Source organism: Pithys albifrons, chromosome 17 (genome assembly GCF_047495875.1).
Source record: "Pithys albifrons albifrons isolate INPA30051 chromosome 17, PitAlb_v1, whole genome shotgun sequence".
NCBI classification, from domain to species: Eukaryota; Metazoa; Chordata; class Aves; order Passeriformes; family Thamnophilidae; genus Pithys; species Pithys albifrons.
In genome coordinates, this window is record NC_092474.1 from 13,988,381 (window position 1) to 14,005,387 (window position 17,007).

General features: G+C 66.2%; 2 protein-coding genes across 2 annotated transcripts; one reads left to right on the forward strand and one right to left on the reverse strand.

Annotated features, from left to right (window-relative positions):
* Positions 1-1,436: 1,436 nt before the first annotated feature.
* PES1 (pescadillo ribosomal biogenesis factor 1) lies at positions 1,437-9,870 on the reverse strand. Its single transcript, XM_071572286.1, has 15 exons — positions 9,763-9,870; positions 9,006-9,085; positions 7,631-7,784; positions 7,445-7,554; positions 6,157-6,328; positions 5,874-5,963; positions 4,482-4,598; positions 4,298-4,375; positions 3,905-3,994; positions 3,595-3,725; positions 3,323-3,448; positions 3,045-3,229; positions 2,810-2,952; positions 2,256-2,423; positions 1,437-1,905 (listed from the first exon to the last, which is right to left on the reverse strand). The coding sequence occupies exons 1-15, from the start codon at positions 9,784-9,786 to the stop codon at positions 1,819-1,821; spliced, it is 1,755 nt and encodes a 584-aa protein (XP_071428387.1). The 5' UTR covers positions 9,787-9,870; the 3' UTR covers positions 1,437-1,818.
* Positions 9,871-11,426: 1,556 nt separating this feature from the next.
* On the forward strand, positions 11,427-16,869 carry TCN2 (transcobalamin 2). The gene is made up of 10 exons (XM_071572104.1): positions 11,427-12,096; positions 12,940-13,120; positions 13,430-13,477; positions 14,376-14,506; positions 14,578-14,736; positions 14,810-14,985; positions 15,928-16,102; positions 16,194-16,383; positions 16,556-16,677; positions 16,764-16,869. Exons 1-10 carry the CDS (start codon positions 12,039-12,041, stop codon positions 16,823-16,825), a joined length of 1,302 nt encoding a protein of 433 aa, XP_071428205.1. The 5' UTR covers positions 11,427-12,038; the 3' UTR covers positions 16,826-16,869.
* Positions 16,870-17,007: the final 138 nt, after the last annotated feature.

Below are 17,007 nucleotides of genomic sequence, written 5' to 3' on the forward strand. Positions count from 1 at the left end.
AGACCGGCTGGGAGTGGGGAATGGAGACGGGCTGGGAGTGGGGAATGGAGACGGGCTGGGAATGGGGAATGGAGAGGGGCTGGGAATGGGGAATGGAGACGGGCTGGGAATGGGGAATGGAGACGGGCTGGGAGTGGGAGGCTGGAGTTGGAATTAGGGGCTGGAATTGGGGTTTGGAACAAGAGGATGGAACTGGAGTTTGGGATGAGGGGATGGAACTGGGAGCAAGGGGATGGAATTGGGGTTTGGAATGAGGGGTTGGAGTTGGGGTTTGGAACAAGAGGACGGAACTGGGGTTTGGAATGATGGGCTGGAGTTGGGATGAAGGGCTGGAATTGGGGTTTGGAACAAGAGGATGGAACTGGGAATAAGGGGCTGGAACTGGGGTTTGGAACTGGGATTTGGAATGAGGGGCTGGAATTGGGGTTTGGAATGAGGGGCTGGAATTGGGGTTTGGAATGAGGGGCTGGAGCAGTCTGGGATTGGTCTCCAGTGGCTCCTGCCCTGAGCTCTCCCAGCCCAGGCTGTCCCAGGGCTCCATCCTCCTGCGGGAGGGGAACAGCAGGAAGGGGAAAAGCACGTGGGAGAACAAGGAAAAAAAGACAAAATCCTTCCAAATCTCTAAAGAAAGGGAAAATGGGAAAGAGGGGAAAATAAAAAAAGAGGAGGGGGGAAAAGAGGGGAAAGAGGATAATGAGGGAAAAGGAAAAGTAAAAAAAGGGGGAAAATAAAAGGGGAAAAAGAAAAAACAGCAAAAGGAAAAAATTGGGGAAATAGGAAGGGTGAGGAAAATCAAGGAACATGAAAGGGGGAGCAAAGGGAGAGAGAAGGGGGAGAAAAGGGGGAAAAAAGGAGAAGAGGGGGGAAAAGGGGAGGAAGAGGGGGGAAAGGGGAGGAAAAACAAACTGGAAAAGGGAAAAACTAGAAAGTAAAGAAATTCAAATAAGAAATAATAAAAAGAGGAAAAGAGAAAAATAAACATTAAAAAGGAAAAAATCTAGGAAAAGAAAATAAATCCCAGAATGCTGCAGGCTGGGTGTTTCCCATTCCCTGTCTGAGCTCCCTCAGCTGGGAATTGTCAGCCCCTGGGACTGGCAGTGCTGCTGTGCCCCCACGGGCCACCTGTGTCCCCTCAGCAGTGCCAGGGGGTGTCCTCCAAAAATCCCCACGAGGTGACGGAGCCGTCCCCACACCTGGGGACAAAGGTGTCCCCATGAACCCCCGAGACACCACAGCCCCCTTGGTGTCTCCAAGGTGTTTTGGGGGGTAAAAATGGGACTGGGGGATGATGCTGCTGGTAACAGGGGTGTTGGCAGCCCTGGCATGGGCCATGGCAGCTCCTTGTGCATCCACATCAGCCCCACACACATCCCCAAAGCAGGATGAGGAGCCATCCCTGTGCCCAGGCAGAGGGAACAGACAACAACCACCACCAGGAAAGCATCACCTTCTTTATTTAAAAATAAAAATACAAGAGAATATGGTTTTCTGTGTGGATACTGTGGAGCAGCTCCAGGCTCTGCACCGAGGAAATTGGATCTGGCACCCAGGGCTGTGCAAATCCATATGGAACATTCCAGAGCCAGAGCTCTCCTTGACCTCTTCCTCACACAGAGGTGGCTCCAGCAGGGTGAGGACAGTCCTTGTGACACGGTTTCCGCAGAGGGAGTCCAGCGAGAGGCACAGCAGGAGGTGTATTTACAGATGGGAAACGTTTCAATCCAGCATTTCTGCCCCAGGAGCCAACCCAAGGGTTTTCCACCCAAAAGCAGCCATGGAAAACCTCCCCTGAGCCCCCTCCAGGAGCCCCCGGCCCCGTCACGCTCGTTGTGCCTTCTTGCTCTTCTTCTTCTCCTCCTTCAGGGCCGTGTCATGGGCTTTCCTCTTTGCAGCCAGTTTGTTGGCCTGTGGAAAGACCCCCGAGCCCCCCAGTCAGAGCAGGCCCACCTGCAGACCCTCAGTCCCAGCACACCTCCAGCTGCAGGTGGGTTTGGATCCCACGGCACTGGGATCAGGAGTGGGACATGGAGAGCGGCCGCGGCATCACCGGGCACAAGGCAGAGCACAGAGGGAACACAGGGGGCTCTGCCCTGCCATGGGGCAGCCTGGGGGGGCTGGGGAAGGGGCTGGCAGAGCCTCACCCTCGCCCACCTGCCCTCAACACCTTCACCAAGCACAGGGAGGAGGGAACGAGGCAATTTGGAAGAGCCCATCCCAGGATGCCAGTGAGGGGCCCTGTCCCACAGAGCTCGTACCTCGCGGACTTTGCGCTTCTTGCCAAACATTATCTTCTTGTAGAGGTATTTTTCCCTCTTCTTCATCATCATGATGGCCAGGCGCTTCTCCTCACTCTGCTGCTCCTGCTCCAGGCGCTGCTTGTCCTCCACCCGCACCTTCCCCGCCGTCACCTTCACGGGAAGTGCCTATGGGAGCCAGAGAGCTCAGGAACCTGGATCCAAGAACCCACCATCCACCTTTCCTGCCCATCCCTGGGGCCATGGAACAGCCCAGATCCCTCTGGACCTGAGCAGGTCCCAAGGGTGGGTGGGAGCTGCAGATCATGAACACGGGGCCGGGAGCATCCCTGGAAATGTTCAAGATCAGGCTGGACAGGGCTTCGAGCAACCTGGTGTAGTGGAAGGTGTCCCTGCCCAGGGTGGGGGTGGAATGAGATTAGTTTTAAGGTCCCTTCCAATCGAAACCTTTTCATGATCCTCTGAGTGCTCCAGTGCTCCTGGCCAAGAACATCTCACAGGGAGCAGAGCCTCAACAGGAACAGTGCCCATCTGCCTCCTCCCAGGGCTCCCACCTTGTTGCTCTGAGTCTTCTGCTCCTCCATCTTCTGTAATTTCATCTCCTCTTCCTTTTCAGACTCATCTTCCTCCTCTTCTTCTTTGTCATTATCATCCTCCTCTTCCTCCTCTTCTTCCTCCTCCTCCTCACTCTCCTCATCTACAAGAACAGACCATGGTTACCCATGGGATGCTCCACAGCAGGTGCTGGTACCTGCCCAGCCCTGAAACTCTTCTGAGGGCTCCTGTCACCTGGGTTCTCTCCCCTCTGCAGGGCCAGCAGCTTCAGCTTCTCCGGAGGGACGTAGTCACCCTCCTGCTCCGTCACGAAGGGTGACAGGTGTGGGGGCAGCAGGACGCCTGGGAAGTAATCGGCCACGGGCAGGCACAGCTTGGCATTGACCGAGTCAAACACCCACTGAGGCTGCAGGTAGTACCTGGAGGAGGCAGAGGGATCCTGCCTCAGGCTCTGGAGCCCGTGGGACAGCTCTAGATGGCTGTTCTGGGGACAGCCCACCCGCCTCACCCACCTGCCAACCACCTGCTTCTCCACCCGGGGCCGGTCAATGATGTGGTGGGTGATGGAGGGGTCGGCGGCGTCATAGGTGGCCCCGATGCACAGGGACTTGTCCCAGGAGACCTGGCCACCAAAGCTCCTGCCAGAAAAGCCCACCAAGGAGTCAGGGAGGTGGGACCCTCAGGGTCACCTCGCCCACAGGACATCGGGCAGGGTGGGCCCAGAAGTCCGGACAGAGGGGCTGTGGGAGGCCAGGGCTGCCAAGGGTCTCCCAGCCCCACGCACCGGATGACGAAGGCCAGAGGCTCCCGAGGCACCTCCCTGTTGAGGAAGAAGCGTAGCCCCTCAAACAGCTTCTTGTGCTTCTCCAGGGCCTCCTGCTCCTTCTTCTTTGCATCCATCTGCTCTGCTGTCTCCTGCTCAGAGCAAAGCCCTCAGCCTCCTCCCCAGCAGTGCCTGACAAGCCCCCCCACCAAGGAGGGGGTCTCAGATGCTGTCCCCAAACTCCCAGCACCTCACCAGCCCTGCCAGCCTTGGCCTGGGCACAGGACAGGATCATCCAAGGCCAGGGATGAGCCCCCCACCAGGCTCTTACCCCCTCCACTGGGAACTCATCCATCTCCACCTCGTCCTCATGGGTCGGTGCCACCACTCGGGCCAGGCTGGAGCTCAGAGCCGACAGTCTCTGCAGTGGGAGGAGACAGAGTCACATCCAGGGGATGGGAAAAGGGGCAGCCCCATGGAGGACAGTGATTTCTCAGAGCAAGAGGCCAAAAGACCCAAGGACTGGACAGAAATCAGCCTCCTCCATGGCCCACCCCCAGCATGGGGCTCTGGAGTGTCCCCTGCCATGCAGGGGGAGGCTGGTGGGGCCCAAGGCCAAGCCCAGCTCCTCCCTACAGGCACAAGGAGTTCGGGATCAGGCTCCTCCACCCCACAGGGATCCGGCCCTGCCCCTCAGTGCCACGGTGCCAGCAGGGTCCCTCACCTCCAGGTAGCTCTCTGAATCCATGGCATACTCCTTGCCCTCTGTGGGCTTCAGCTCAGCATCAGCGTGGCTGTCGATCTGGGGAAGAACAGAGGTGAGGAAGCAGCTCCCAAACCCAGAGACCCCAAATATCCCCCCTGTCCCACCCCATGGGTGGTCCTGGCAGTGGGACCCATGGCCTCACCTTGGGGGGGTAGAGCAGGTTGAGGGATTGGTAGAGGCGGAAGTTGACGAAGCCCAGGAGGGTGGTGTAGAACTCGGTGAAGGTGGCCATGACCCGGTAATCCACATCTGTGGGGTGCTGCAGGCACATGGGGAGAGGTGACACGTGGGTAAAGGAGCCCCTCTGCAGGGACAGGGCCTGTCCCACCCATGTGGGGAGGACGGTCATGGAATATCCCAGTTTAGGAAGGGACCCACAAGGATCACCCAGTGCAACCCCTGGCCCTGTACAGACACCCCAAGAATCCCCTGTCCCTCAGAGTGTTGTTCAAACTCTCCTGGAGCTCTGGCAGCCTTGGGGCTGTGTCCACTGCCCTGGGGAGCCTGTTCAGTGCCCAGCCACCCTCTAGGGAAGAACCTTTTCCTGATATCCAGCCTAATCCTGCCCCCTTCACAAGCAAGATCACAGCCACCACCAAAACCAGAGCAGGGAGAGCTCTCAGGCTGCTACCAAGGTCCTGCTGCCACCTCTCCCTGCTTGGACACACAAACACCTCATCCCATCACGGATGGGGACCTTGGAGCTTGGTCCAGGGACTTCAACTCAAGGTGAGGAGTGCAGGGTATGGCAGAGCTGGACAGGAGCAGGACAAGCAGGACGAGGACAAAGGGGAATGGCTTCCCATTGCCAGAGGACAGGGTTAGATGGGATATTGGGAAGAAATTCTTCCCTGTGAGGTTAGGGAGGCCCTGGCACAGGTTGGGCAGAGAAGCTGTGGCTGCCCCATCCCTGGGAGTGTCCCAGGCCAGGTTGGACAGGGCTTGGAGGAACCTGGGCTAGTGGAAGTTGTCCCAGCCCATGGGAGAGTGTGGAAACAGATGTCCTTTAAGGTCCCTTCCCACCCAAACCATTCCAGGATTCTATGATTCAAAACCACAAAGCTTCAACTCAACTGTGCCCAGCCCTGGAAATGCCTGGAGTGAATGGAGAGGGCACTGCTGTGCCCATGACCTCCTCTCTGCCAAGGCTCAGGGGGAGCACATGGCTGTCCCAGCACAGTGACACCCACAGCCCTCCCTTGTCCTGATGTGTGGGGGACACAGCAGAACATGCCTGGCCAAGGCTGTGGGATCTGACTCATCCTTTCCCTCTTCCTCCTGTCTCATTCCTGCAGGTTAATCTTTAATGGCTGATAAAGATGTACATTAATAATTGAGGACATGACAAACTGGGGAGACTGGTACAGGCAGCCCTGGGGGTCCCTGGACTAACAGAGGGCTGTGTCCCCATGTGCCTCCTCAGCTGGGCCCCACAGGCTCACCACAGCGTGGGCACGGCCTCATCTGCCCCAGGATGGACCCTCAGCCCTGCCCTGGCCGGGGGGACCCCACTGTGCCCTTCCCAAGGACTCACGTCGTGGGCGAAGGCGTACGGGGTGATCCAGGTGATCGGCTGGCCCAGCACCTCGGCCTGGTAGTAAATGCCCTTGATGGAGAGGAAGACCTGGCAGGACCAGAGCGAGGGCTCAGGGCAAGGAAGGCCACAGGGCTGCCGTGTGCCTGTCCCCGTTCCCCTCTCCCTTGGCAGGAGGTTCCTCAGGGAGGATCAAACATCCCAAGGGGATTCATTCCCCATCGGCAGCTCCAGCACAGCTGGCCCAGTGCCCAAGCCCACCAGCCCACCCCCCCGTGCCCACCTTGCGCAGGGAGCGGGAGGCGATGACGTAGTTCTGGAACTCCACGGCGAGGCGCCGGCACAGCTGGATGGTCTGCACGTGGCACTTGCCCGTCCGCGGGAACGTGGAGAACAGGAAGCACATGGACAGGGCATCGTCCAGGTCCCGCAGGGCGTCGATGAACGTGGGGTACCTGTGCCCAGGGGGAGGAGAACAGGGGTCACACCCAGCCCTGGGGTCCAGCAAAGGCTGCTGGGGCTGGGGGAGACCCCGAGTGAGAAATGAAGGGGAAATGTAGAGTATCCGCCTGCACATCCCACCAGAGCTGGACACAGAACTGTGGGATATCCTGAACTGGGAGGGACCCACAAGGACCATCCAGTCCCATTCCTGGACCTGCACAGACACCCCAGCAACCCCACCCTGTCCCTCAGAGTGTCATCCAAACACACCAGCACAGGGAGATCCCACACCACTGGGACAAGAGACATGCCAGAGCCTGTTCCCTCCTTCCTGTGTCCCCTCCTTCCTCCCTGTCACCAAAGCCATTGGCATGATTAACTCTCAACCAGCCATCCTTCAGGACATCACTGTGCAGGGAGACAGGGGTAGCCCAGTGTCCCCCTGGAGCCATCCAGGGTGCCAGGAGCTCCCTGCTCACTCCTGCAGCCTTCTCCTCCTGCAGCCTTCTCCTCCAGCCCAGGGACACCCACTCGCATCAACACTGCCAGAAGTCACAGGAAGTGGATTCCCAAAGAAGGATGGATGTGGCAAAGGATCACAGAATCAAGAATGGATTGTGTTGGAAGAGACCTTAAAGGCCACCCAGTGCCACCCCCCTGCCATGGGCAGGGACACCTTCCACTGTCCCAGGTTGCTCCAAGCCCTGTCCAGCCTGGCCTTGGACACTCCCAGGGATGGGGCAGCCACAGCTGCTCTGCCCAACCTGTGCCAGGGCCTGCCCACCCTCACAGCCAACAATTCCTACCCCACATCCCATCCATCCCTGCCCTCTGGCAGTGGGAAGCCATTCCCCTTGTCCTGTCCCTCCATCCCTTGTCCCCAGTCCCTCTCCAGCTCTCCTGGAGCCCCTTTAGGCCCTGGAAGGGGTTCTCAGGTGTTCCTGGAGCCTTCTCTTCTCCAGGTGACCCCCCCAGCTCTCCCAGCCTGGCTCCAGCCTGGAGGTGCTCCAGCCCTGGAGCATCTCTGTGGCCTCCTCTGGACTCTCCAGCAGCTCCACGTCCTCCCTGTGCTGGGGGTCCCAGGGCTGGGTGCTGTGCCCCAGGGGGCTCCCCAGGCCTCTCCCCACCTCTCCTTCACGATGTGGTCGAGTTTGTAGGTGGGTTTGTTCTCCTTCAGCCTGTCCACGGTGCTCCACTCGCTCTTCCCGTAGGCCTTGCGGAGCTTCCGCACGAACACCTGCGGGGCCGGGGGGAGGTGGGTGGGCCTGGGGGGTCCAGGACCAGCCCCCGCAGCCCCTGGGGGGGACAATCACCTTGTATTCCCGGAATTTGTTGACGATGGGCTCATGGAGCAGGAATTTGATGTCCTTGAGCAGGTAGAAGGTCCTGGGGGCGGTGGAGCCCTTGTTCACCTTCTTCTTGTGCTTGGGCTCGTGGGGGTAGATGCCCTTGAGGATGCAGAGGCGCCTGGGGACAGGGACAGGGACAGGGCTGGCACAGCGGGGCCACAGCCCCCCTGTGTCCCCTGGGACACCCCAGGCCCTGCCCTTGATGGGGGGGGAACCACCAGACTTGGCAGCCTGAAATCCCAGGACACACAAGACAAACCATCCTGTCCTCAAAGGAAAGGGACATCCCAAGGGACATCCCCTGGAGGGGGCTCGGGGGGGGGTCTCAGAGCCCCCCATGGGCTCCATCTCCCCCAGCTGCCCTGGGGGGCTCAGGGGGGTGATCAGGGGGGGCCTGGAGGGGGAGCTCAGGGGGTAAGGGGGGTCTGGGTGGGGGTCCAGGGGTGCCAATGGGGGTCCTGGGACTCCTGGGGTGGGGCAATTCAGGGGGTCCCAGGGGAGTCTGGAGTGGGCTCAGGGGGTCCCAGGGCCACCCCACGCACCCACCATGGGCTCCATCTCCCACTGCGGCCCCGGGTGGGGCTGGGGGTCCCGGGGGGCTCAGGGAATCCGGGCTGGGGGACTCGGGGGGTGTTCATGGGGTGTGGGGGCCCTGCGGGGGGAGCGGCCCGGGGGTCTGGCGGGGACTCTCGGGGGGTCTGGCGGGAGCTCGGGGGGTCTGGCGGGAGCTCGGGGGGCCTGGCGGGGACTCTCGGGGGATCTGGCGGGAACTCGGGGGGTCTGGCGGGGACTGTCGGGGGGTCGGGCGGGGGACTCTCGGGGGGTCTGGCGGGGACTCTCGGGGGGTCTGGTGGGGACTGTCGGGGGGTCGGGCGGGGGACTCTCGGGGGGTCTGGCGGGAGCTCGGGGGGTCTGGCGGGAGCTCGGGGGGTCTGGCGGGGACTCTCGGGGGGTCTGGCGGGAGCTCGGGGGGTCTGGCGGGAGCTCGGGGGGTCGGGCGGGAACTCTCGGGGGGGTCTGGCGGGGACTCTCGGGGGGTCTGGCGGGAGCTCGGGGGGTCTGGCGGGGACTCTCGGGGGGCCTGGCGGGAGCTCGGGGGGTCTGGCGGGGACTCTCGGGGGGCCTGGCGGGAGCTCGGGGGGTCTGGCGGGGACTCTCGGGGGGCCTGGCGGGAGCTCGGGGGGTCTGGCGGGGACTCTCGGGGGGTCTGGCGGGGACTCTCGGGGGGTCTGGCGGGAGCTCGGGGGGTCTGGCGGGGACTCTCGGGGGGTCTGGCGGGGACTCTCGGGGGGCCTGGCGGGGACTCTCGGGGGGTCTGGCTCGGGGATGCCGCTCGCACCTGAAGTCGGGCAGGCTCAGCTGCAGCTTCTTCCGCGCTCGGTTGCGGGTGATGTAGTTGGTGGCGGCTCCGCGCTCGTACTGCGGGGACACGGGGCCGGTGAGGGGACCCCGCCCGGGACAGCCCCGGGGAGCGGCCGCTCAAGGGACCACCGGGCACGGCCAGGGAGGGGCGGCGGGAGGGACCGGGCACCGACCGGGGGTCACGGCGGGGGAGGCACCGGTACCGAGGGTGAGGGAGGGCTAGAGGGGCACGGCACGGGCGGGGTGCGGGTGTCACCGGCACCGCAGCGGGGGAAGCAGCTACGGGGGGCACCGATACCGGGGGAGCACCGGGAGGGAGGAAGGACACGACCCGGGAAGGCACCGGGAGCGTGCGGGCAGCGCCGCGGGAGGGGCCTGGCCGGGGCCCCTCTCTGTCCCCCCCCGGTCCCCCCCTCTGTCCCCCCCGGTCCCCCCTCTGTCCCCTCCGGTCCCCCTCTGTCCCCCGTCTGTCCCCCCCCGGTCCCCCCCCGGTTCCCCCTCTGTCCCCCCCGGTCCCCCTCTGTCCCTCCCCGGTCCCCCCCTCTGTCCCCCCCGGGTCCCCTCTGTCCCCCCCCGGTCCCCCCTCTGTCCCCCCCGGTCCCCCTCTGTCCCCCCCGATCCCCCCCGGTGCCCCCTCTGTCCCCCTCTGTCCCCCCCGGTCCCCCCCTGTCCCCCCCTCTGTCCCCCCCGGTCCCCCCTCTGTCCCCCCCCGGTCCCCCCCGGTCCCCCCGTACCTTCTTCTTCTCCAGCCCCCCCATGGCCGCGCCGCCGCCACGCGCTGCCGCCCGCCAGGACCCCGCGCTGCCCGCGCCGCGCCTGCGCCCGGGGCCGCGCCCGCCGGAGCCGCCGCTCCGGACACGGGGACAGCGAGGACAGCGCGGGCAGCGGGAACGGCGCGGGTGGAACGGGCCGAGCGGGCGGGCGGCGGGGCCGGGGCGGCAGAAACGGGGCCGGTCAGGCGCACCGAGGGCAGCACAGAGCCCTGCGCTCAGCGGTCCTGAGGCGCGGGGCACGCCGGGATCTCGCGGGCGCGCCGGGAAGGGCCGGGGGGGCCCCGTCGGTGCCGGTGACAGTCCCGGTGACAGTCCCGGTGACAGCCCGGGGGTCAGTGCCGGTGACAGTCCCGGTGACAGTCCCGGTGACAGCCCCGGTGACAGCCCGGGGGTCAGTGCCGGTGACAGTCCCGGTGACAGTCCCGGTGACAGCCCGGGGTCAGTGCCGGTGACAGTCCCGGTGACAGCCCGGGGGGTCAGTGCCGGTGACAGTCCCGGTGACAATCCCGGTGACAGTCCCGGTGACAGTCCCGGTGACAGCCCGGGGGGTCAGTGCCGGTGACAGTCCCGGTGACAGCCCGGGGGGTCAGTGCCGGTGACAGTCCCGGTGACAGTCCCGGTGACAGTCCCGGTGACAGTCCCGGTGACAGCCCGGGGGGTCAGTGCCGGTCACAGTCCCGGTGACAGCCCCGGTGACAGCCCGGGGGGTCAGTGCCGGTGACAGCCCGGGGGATCAGTCCCGGTGACAGCCCCGGTGACAGTCCCGGTGACAGCCCGGGGGGTCAGTGCCGGTGACAGCCCCGGTGACAGCCCCGGTGACAGTCCCGGTGACAGCCCCGGTGACAGCCCGGGGGGTCAGTGCCGGTGACAGTCCCGGTGACAGTCCCGGTGACAGCCCGGGGTCAGTGCCGGTGACAGTCCCGGTGACAGCCCGGGGGGTCAGTGCCGGTGACAGTCCCGGTGACAATCCCGGTGACAGTCCCGGTGACAGTCCCGGTGACAGCCCGGGGGGTCAGTGCCGGTGACAGTCCCGGTGACAGCCCGGGGGGTCAGTGCCGGTGACAGTCCCGGTGACAGTCCCGGTGACAGTCCCGGTGACAGTCCCGGTGACAGCCCGGGGGGTCAGTGCCGGTCACAGTCCCGGTGACAGCCCCGGTGACAGCCCGGGGGGGTCAGTGCCGGTGACAGCCCGGGGGATCAGTCCCGGTGACAGCCCCGGTGACAGTCCCGGTGACAGCCCGGGGGGTCAGTGCCGGTGACAGCCCCGGTGACAGCCCCGGTGACAGTCCCGGTGACAGCCCCGGTGACAGCCCGGGGGGTCAGTGCCGGTGACAGTCCCGGTGACGGGCCGGGGGTCAGTGCCGGTGACAGCCCGGGGGTCAGTGCCGGTGACAGTCCCGGTCACAGCCCCGGTGACAGTCCCGGTGACAGCCCGGGGGGTCAGTGCCGGTGACAGTCCCGGTCACAGCCCCGGTGACAGCCCGGGGGGTCAGTGCCGGTGACAGCCCGGGGGTCAGTGCCGGTGACAGCCCCGGTCACAGCTCGGGGGGCCCTGCCCGGGCCGGGGGTCAGTGCCGGTGACAGCCCGGGGGTCAGTGCCGGTGACAGCCCGGGGGCGCGGCCGGGGGGCCCTGCCCTGCCCGGGGATCCCCCCCAGCCCCGCGGCCAAGGCTCTGTCCCCGCCAGCCCGTCCCGAGGGTGCTCAGCTCCCGGTGCCGGTGGGCGCCTCATCCCCCCGAGCCCCGGCCAGCCCCGCGGTGGGGCCCGGGGGTCCCGCCGTGCCGGGGGGGGCCGTGACCCCCGAACTCGCCCCCCGGCTGAGGGGTTAGACCGTTTGGGGCTCAGCACCCCCGGCTTTTTTGGGGCTCCGCACCCCCACCGGCCCCGGCCGCGCGTGGGGCTCATTGACTGTCGTGTTCTCAATTAAATGCCAGCTGGGGGCGAGCAGTGGAGTTCAGAGACGCCGCATTCGGGGGTTTCGTGTCTGTGTTTATTGCCGGGCTGTCCCGGGCAGGGTGACACTGGCGGTGACCGGGCACAGCCCCGCCGTGTCCCCGTTCCCCTCGGCCGCGTCGCAGCCAAAGTTCCGTCCCGTTTATGCTGACTCGGCCCCGACGTGCGGAAACGGCCCCTCGCCCCACCTTTCCGCGCTGTCCCGGTCCCGCCCGGGCTCGTCCTGCCTCTGGCGGTGTCCGCCGGTCCCGTGTCCCCCCGTGTTCCCCCGTCCCTCTCCAGCAATGTGGCTGCTGCTCGTCCTGCTGCTGCCGCCCGCGGTCCTGCCCGCCCAGCACTGCGGTGAGTGCGGCCCCGGCCCGACCTGCCGGGACCGCCCGGGCCGGGGCTCGCCCTGACCCCCCGGAGGGCCGGGGGTCCCCGAGGGCAGGGCTGGGGGTCCCCGAGGGCAGGGCCGGGGGTCCCCGAGGACAAGGCTGGGGCGTCCCCTAGAGCAGGGCTGGGGGTCCCCGAGGGCAGGGCTGGGGAGTCCCCGAGGGCAGGGCTGGGAGTGCCCGAGGGGAGGGCTGGGGGTCCCCGAGGGCAGGGCCGGGGGGTGCCCGAGGGGAGGGCTGGGGGGTGCCCGAGGGGAGGGCTGGGGGGGTCCCCGAGGGCAGGGCTGGGGGGTGCCCGAGGGCAGGGCTGGGGGTCCCCGAGGGCAGGGCTGGGGGGTGCCCGAGGGGAGGGCTGGGGGGGTCCCCGAGGGCAGGGCTGGGGGGTCCCCGAGGGCAGGGCTGGGGAGTCCCCGAGGGCAGGGCTGGGGAGTCCCCGAGGGCAGGGCTGGGGGGTCACAGCCCACCCTGTGCCCCAGCCCTGCCCCTGCTCGCGGGGCCCTTCTGAAATCCCTCGGGGATGAGTTTTCCAGGGCTCGGCTCCCCCCCGTGTGCTCCCCCAGCCTGATCCCCCCTGCCCCTGCCCACCCCCGGGGGTCCCGCGGGGTCTCTGGGGACATGGGGGTCCCTGGGGTGCGGTGGGAGGGTGGCTGTGCCGGGCCCTCGGTGCTCCCACCCCACAGCCTTTCCTTTGTCCCTCGGGAAATCCCGGCGTTGTGGGGGGACACGGCGGGGTGTGGGTGCCGTGGGACCCCCGGGCGGTGTCTGTGCCCCCCGTGCCCCTCACTGTGCTCGCTGTGGGGGCCGCGGGCAGAGCCCCCCGCGGGGGCAGTGCGGGCTCTGAGCTCCAGGCTGCTGGGGCTGGCAGGGGACCCTGCGCGGGGCCCCGACCCCGCCGTGTACCTCGCCCTGCGCCTGGGAGGGGACCACGACCTGCGGCTGGAGCGGCACTACCTGCAGCGGCTGCACAGCACCTTCCAGCACCCCTACGGCAGGTGGGTCCTGGGGGGCACCGGGGCCCCCCGGGCCTCTGGGGACACTCCTGTCCTTTTGGGTGCCCCAGGGGCCTTTGGGGACGGCCCTGTCCTCTGGGCTCCCCCAGGGGCCTTTGGGGACACTCCTGTCCTCTGGGCTCCCCCAGGGGCCTTGGGGACACTCCTGTCCTCTGGGCTCCCCACGGGCCTTTGGGGACAGCCCTGTCCTCTGGGCTCCCCCAGGGGCCTTGGGGACACTCCTGTCCTCTGGGCTCCCCCAGGGGCCTTGGGGACAGCCCTGTGCCGTGTGCTGACCCCGAGTCCCCACAGGAGCCTGCAGGACTCCGGCCACCCCGGGCAGGACGCTGAGCTCAGCACGTAGGTGTGGGTGTCTGGGGGCCATGGGGTGCGCTTGGGGCAGGGCGACACCCCTGGTGTGGTGTCCTGGGAGGTGACCAGTGTGGTGTCCTGGGAGGTGTGCGGTGTCCGGTGTGGTGACCAGTGTGGTGTCCTGGGTGGTGACCAGTGTGGTGTCCTGGGAGGTGTGCGGTGCCCTGGGAGATGTGTGGTGTCCTGGGTGGTGACTGGTGCGGTGTATTGGGAGATGTGTGGTGTTCTGGGCAGTGTGTGGTGTCCTGGGTGGTGTGTGGTGCCCTGAGCAGTGACCAGTGTGGTGTCCTGGGCGGTGACTGGTGTGGGGTGCTGGGAGGTGTGTGGTGTCCTGCATTGTGACCAGTCTGGTGTGCCGGGAGGTGTGTGGTGCCCTGGGCGGTGTGTGGTGCCCTGGGCAGTGACCAGTCTCGTGTGCTGGGCGGTGTGTGGTGTCCTGGGCAGTGACCGGTGTGGTGTGCTGGGAGGTGTGTGGTGCCCTGGGCGGTGACCAGTCTGGTGTGCTGGGAGGTGTGTGGTGCCCTGGGTGGTGTGTGGTGCCCTGGGCAGTGACCGGTGTGGTGTGCTGGGAGGTGTGTGGTGTCCTGGGCAGTGACCGGTGTGGTGTGCTGGGAGGTGTGTGGTGTCCTGGGCAGTGACCGGTGTGGTGCCCTGGGAGGTGTGTGGTGCCCTGAGCAGTGACCAGTCTGGTGTGCTGGGAGGTGTGTGGTGCCCTGAGCAGTGACCAGTCTGGTGTGCTGGGCGGTGTGTGGTGCCCTGGGCAGTGACCAGTCTGGTGTGCTGGGAGGTGTGTGGTGCCCTGGGCAGTGACCGGTGTGGTGTGCTGGGAGGTGTGTGGTGCCCTGGGCGGTGTGTGGTGCCCTGGGCAGTGACCGGTGCCTCACAGGGACGCGGGGCGGCCGCAGACAGGACGGCTGGCACTGTACCTGCTGGGGCTGAGGGCCACCTGCCCCCCGTCCGAGCCCCCCCGCGCGCTGGTCACGTGGCTCAAATACCACCTGGAGGAGGACTGGACAGGTGAGCGTCCCCACGGGGTGCCCACGGGGTGGGACTCGGCTCGCCCCGGTAACGCCACTGCTCGTCCCCAGGCTCCCGGCAGCACGGCCGCCCCCTCACCAGTTACTACCAGTACGGGCTGGGCGTGCTGGCGCTGTGCGTGCACCACAAGCGGGTGCGGGAGGAGGTGATCCGGCGGCTGCTGACGGCCCAGCACCACGGCCGGCTCGGGCACGGCGGCACCGCTGTGGGTAAGGGCTGTGGGCACAGGCGGGGGCACCCCGGCGGGGGGTGACCCGGGGTGACCCCGGGGTGTCCCCGCAGACACGGAGGCCGTGGTGGCAGTGGCCCTCACCTGCCTGGAGCGCAGGAGGCTGGTGGGGGCCCGGCTGGCGGCCGAGCTCCGGGTGGCTGCACAGAACATGAGCAGGAGCATGGCCGAGGCCCAGGGCCCCGATGGCATCATTGGCAACATCTACAGCACCCCCTGGGCCCTGCAGGTGGGTGTCACCTGGGGGCACCTCTGGGCTGGGAGGGGGAATGGGCGTGGGGGAAGCAGGGCTGCAGGTGCAGATGTGTGTGCCAGTGTGGGGGCAGGTACAGCTGTGGGTTTGGTGCAGATGTGGGTTTGGTGCAGGTACAGGTGTGGGTTTGGTGCAGATGTGGGTTTGGTGCAGGTACAGCTGTGGGTTTGGTGAAGGTACAGGTGCGGGTTTGGTGCAGGTACAGCTGTGGGTTTGGTGCAGATGTGGGTTTGGTGCAGGTACAGCTGTGGGTTTGGTGCAGATGTGGGTTTGGTGCAGGTACAGCTGTGGGTTTGGTGCAGATGTGGGTTTGGTGCAGGTACAGCTGTGGGTTTGGTGCAGATGTGGGTTTGGTGCAGGTACAGGTGCGGGTTTGGTGCAGGCACAGGTGTGGACGCAGGTGTGGGTGTAGATGTGTGTGTAGATGTAGATTTGGGTGCAGAATTGGGTGCAGCTGCAGGTGTGGGTTTGGGTGCAGATACATGTGTAGATGCAGGTAGATTTGAGTGTGGGCACAGGTGCAGCTGCATGCACAGGTGTGGGATGCAGATATGGGGTGCAGGTGCAAATGTGGGTGTAGGTTCATATGTGGAGCGCAGGTACAGGTGCAGATGTGTGTGGCTGCAGGTGCAGGTGTGGGGTGCAGGTGCAGGTGTGGTGTGTGGGTACAGGTGCAGGTCTGGGTGCAGCTGTGGGGTGTGTGGGGGCAGGTACAGGTGCAGGTGTGGAGTGTGGGTGCAGGTGCAGATCTGGGTGCAGGTGTGGGCTGTAGGTACAGGTGTGGGTGCAGGTGCGGTGTTTGGGGGCAGGTTCAGGTGCACATGGTGGTGCCTGGGCAGAGGCAGCAGCCCCCAGGGTAGCCGAGGCTCAGCACTGCGGTGCTCAGATACCCACCCACCTCGTCCCTCCCGCTCCCAGGTGTTCCTGGCCAGGGGTGTGTGCCACACAGAGCCGGCGTACGGCCGGGCCGTGGCTGCGCTGCTGGAGAACCTGGAGGCCTTCGGCACGGCCGCCACTCTGGCGCAGGTGCTGCCGGTGCTGCACGGCCGCTCGTACCTGGACATCGCCTCCATGCGCTGCGGGGAGGAGTCGGGTACGAGCCGGGGGCGGGCGGGGCAGGGGCGGTGCCGGGGACACCGCGGTGCTGTCTGGGTGTCCATCAGCGCCGCGGTGGGTTCCCGCAGACACGCTGACGGCAGTGGACATCGAGCCCCGGCCTGAGGCGCCGGGGAACAAGACGGTGCGGCTGGTGGTGGAGTGTCCCCTGCCCTGGTGCTTCGAGCTGCGGCTCTTTGACCAGCGCGTGTCCGCGCCCGCCGCCGCCTCCCTCCTGGACGTGCTCCGGGCGGCCACCGAGCAGGAGCCCCGTTTCACGTATGTGGCCCCTCCGGGCCTCGCTGGGGGTCACACAGGGTGCCCACGTGTCCCGTGTCCCTGCCATGGGCTCATCCTGCTTCCTACCGCCCCAATCCCCTGGGAGCTGCCCTGTCCCCCGCCAGCAGTGCCGGACACTCGCCCACCCCCTCCTGCCCTCTGCCACCCCCAGGTTCCACACCCAGGACACCGCCCAGGGCCCCTTCCTGACCCAGGTGCTGGGGCTGGAGGCCCGGCAGCAGAAGCGGAACTACTGGCAGCTCCTGACGGCCCCCAGCACCCCCCTGCTGACCAGTGAGTGCTGGGTGGGGGTCCCAGGCAGCCCCCACGGCCCCTGAGGCCCCCCATGCTCACCTGGGTCACTGTCCCTCTCTCTGCAGGTGTTGCCGACTACATACCCCGCGATGGGGAGACCCTCATCCTGCGCCTCAGCGAGTGGTAGAGGGTGGGGGCGATGGCAATGAAGCCCTTGCTCTGGGAACAGGCCCTGCCGACTCCCTGTCTCCTGCTTTCCAGGGGCCAGCACCCCAAATCCGCCCGGGGGGAGGAGGAGAGGGACACACACATGGTGGGATGGGAGCGCCTGGGCCAGCAGCTCCTTCGGGCCCAGCCCTGCTGGGGGAT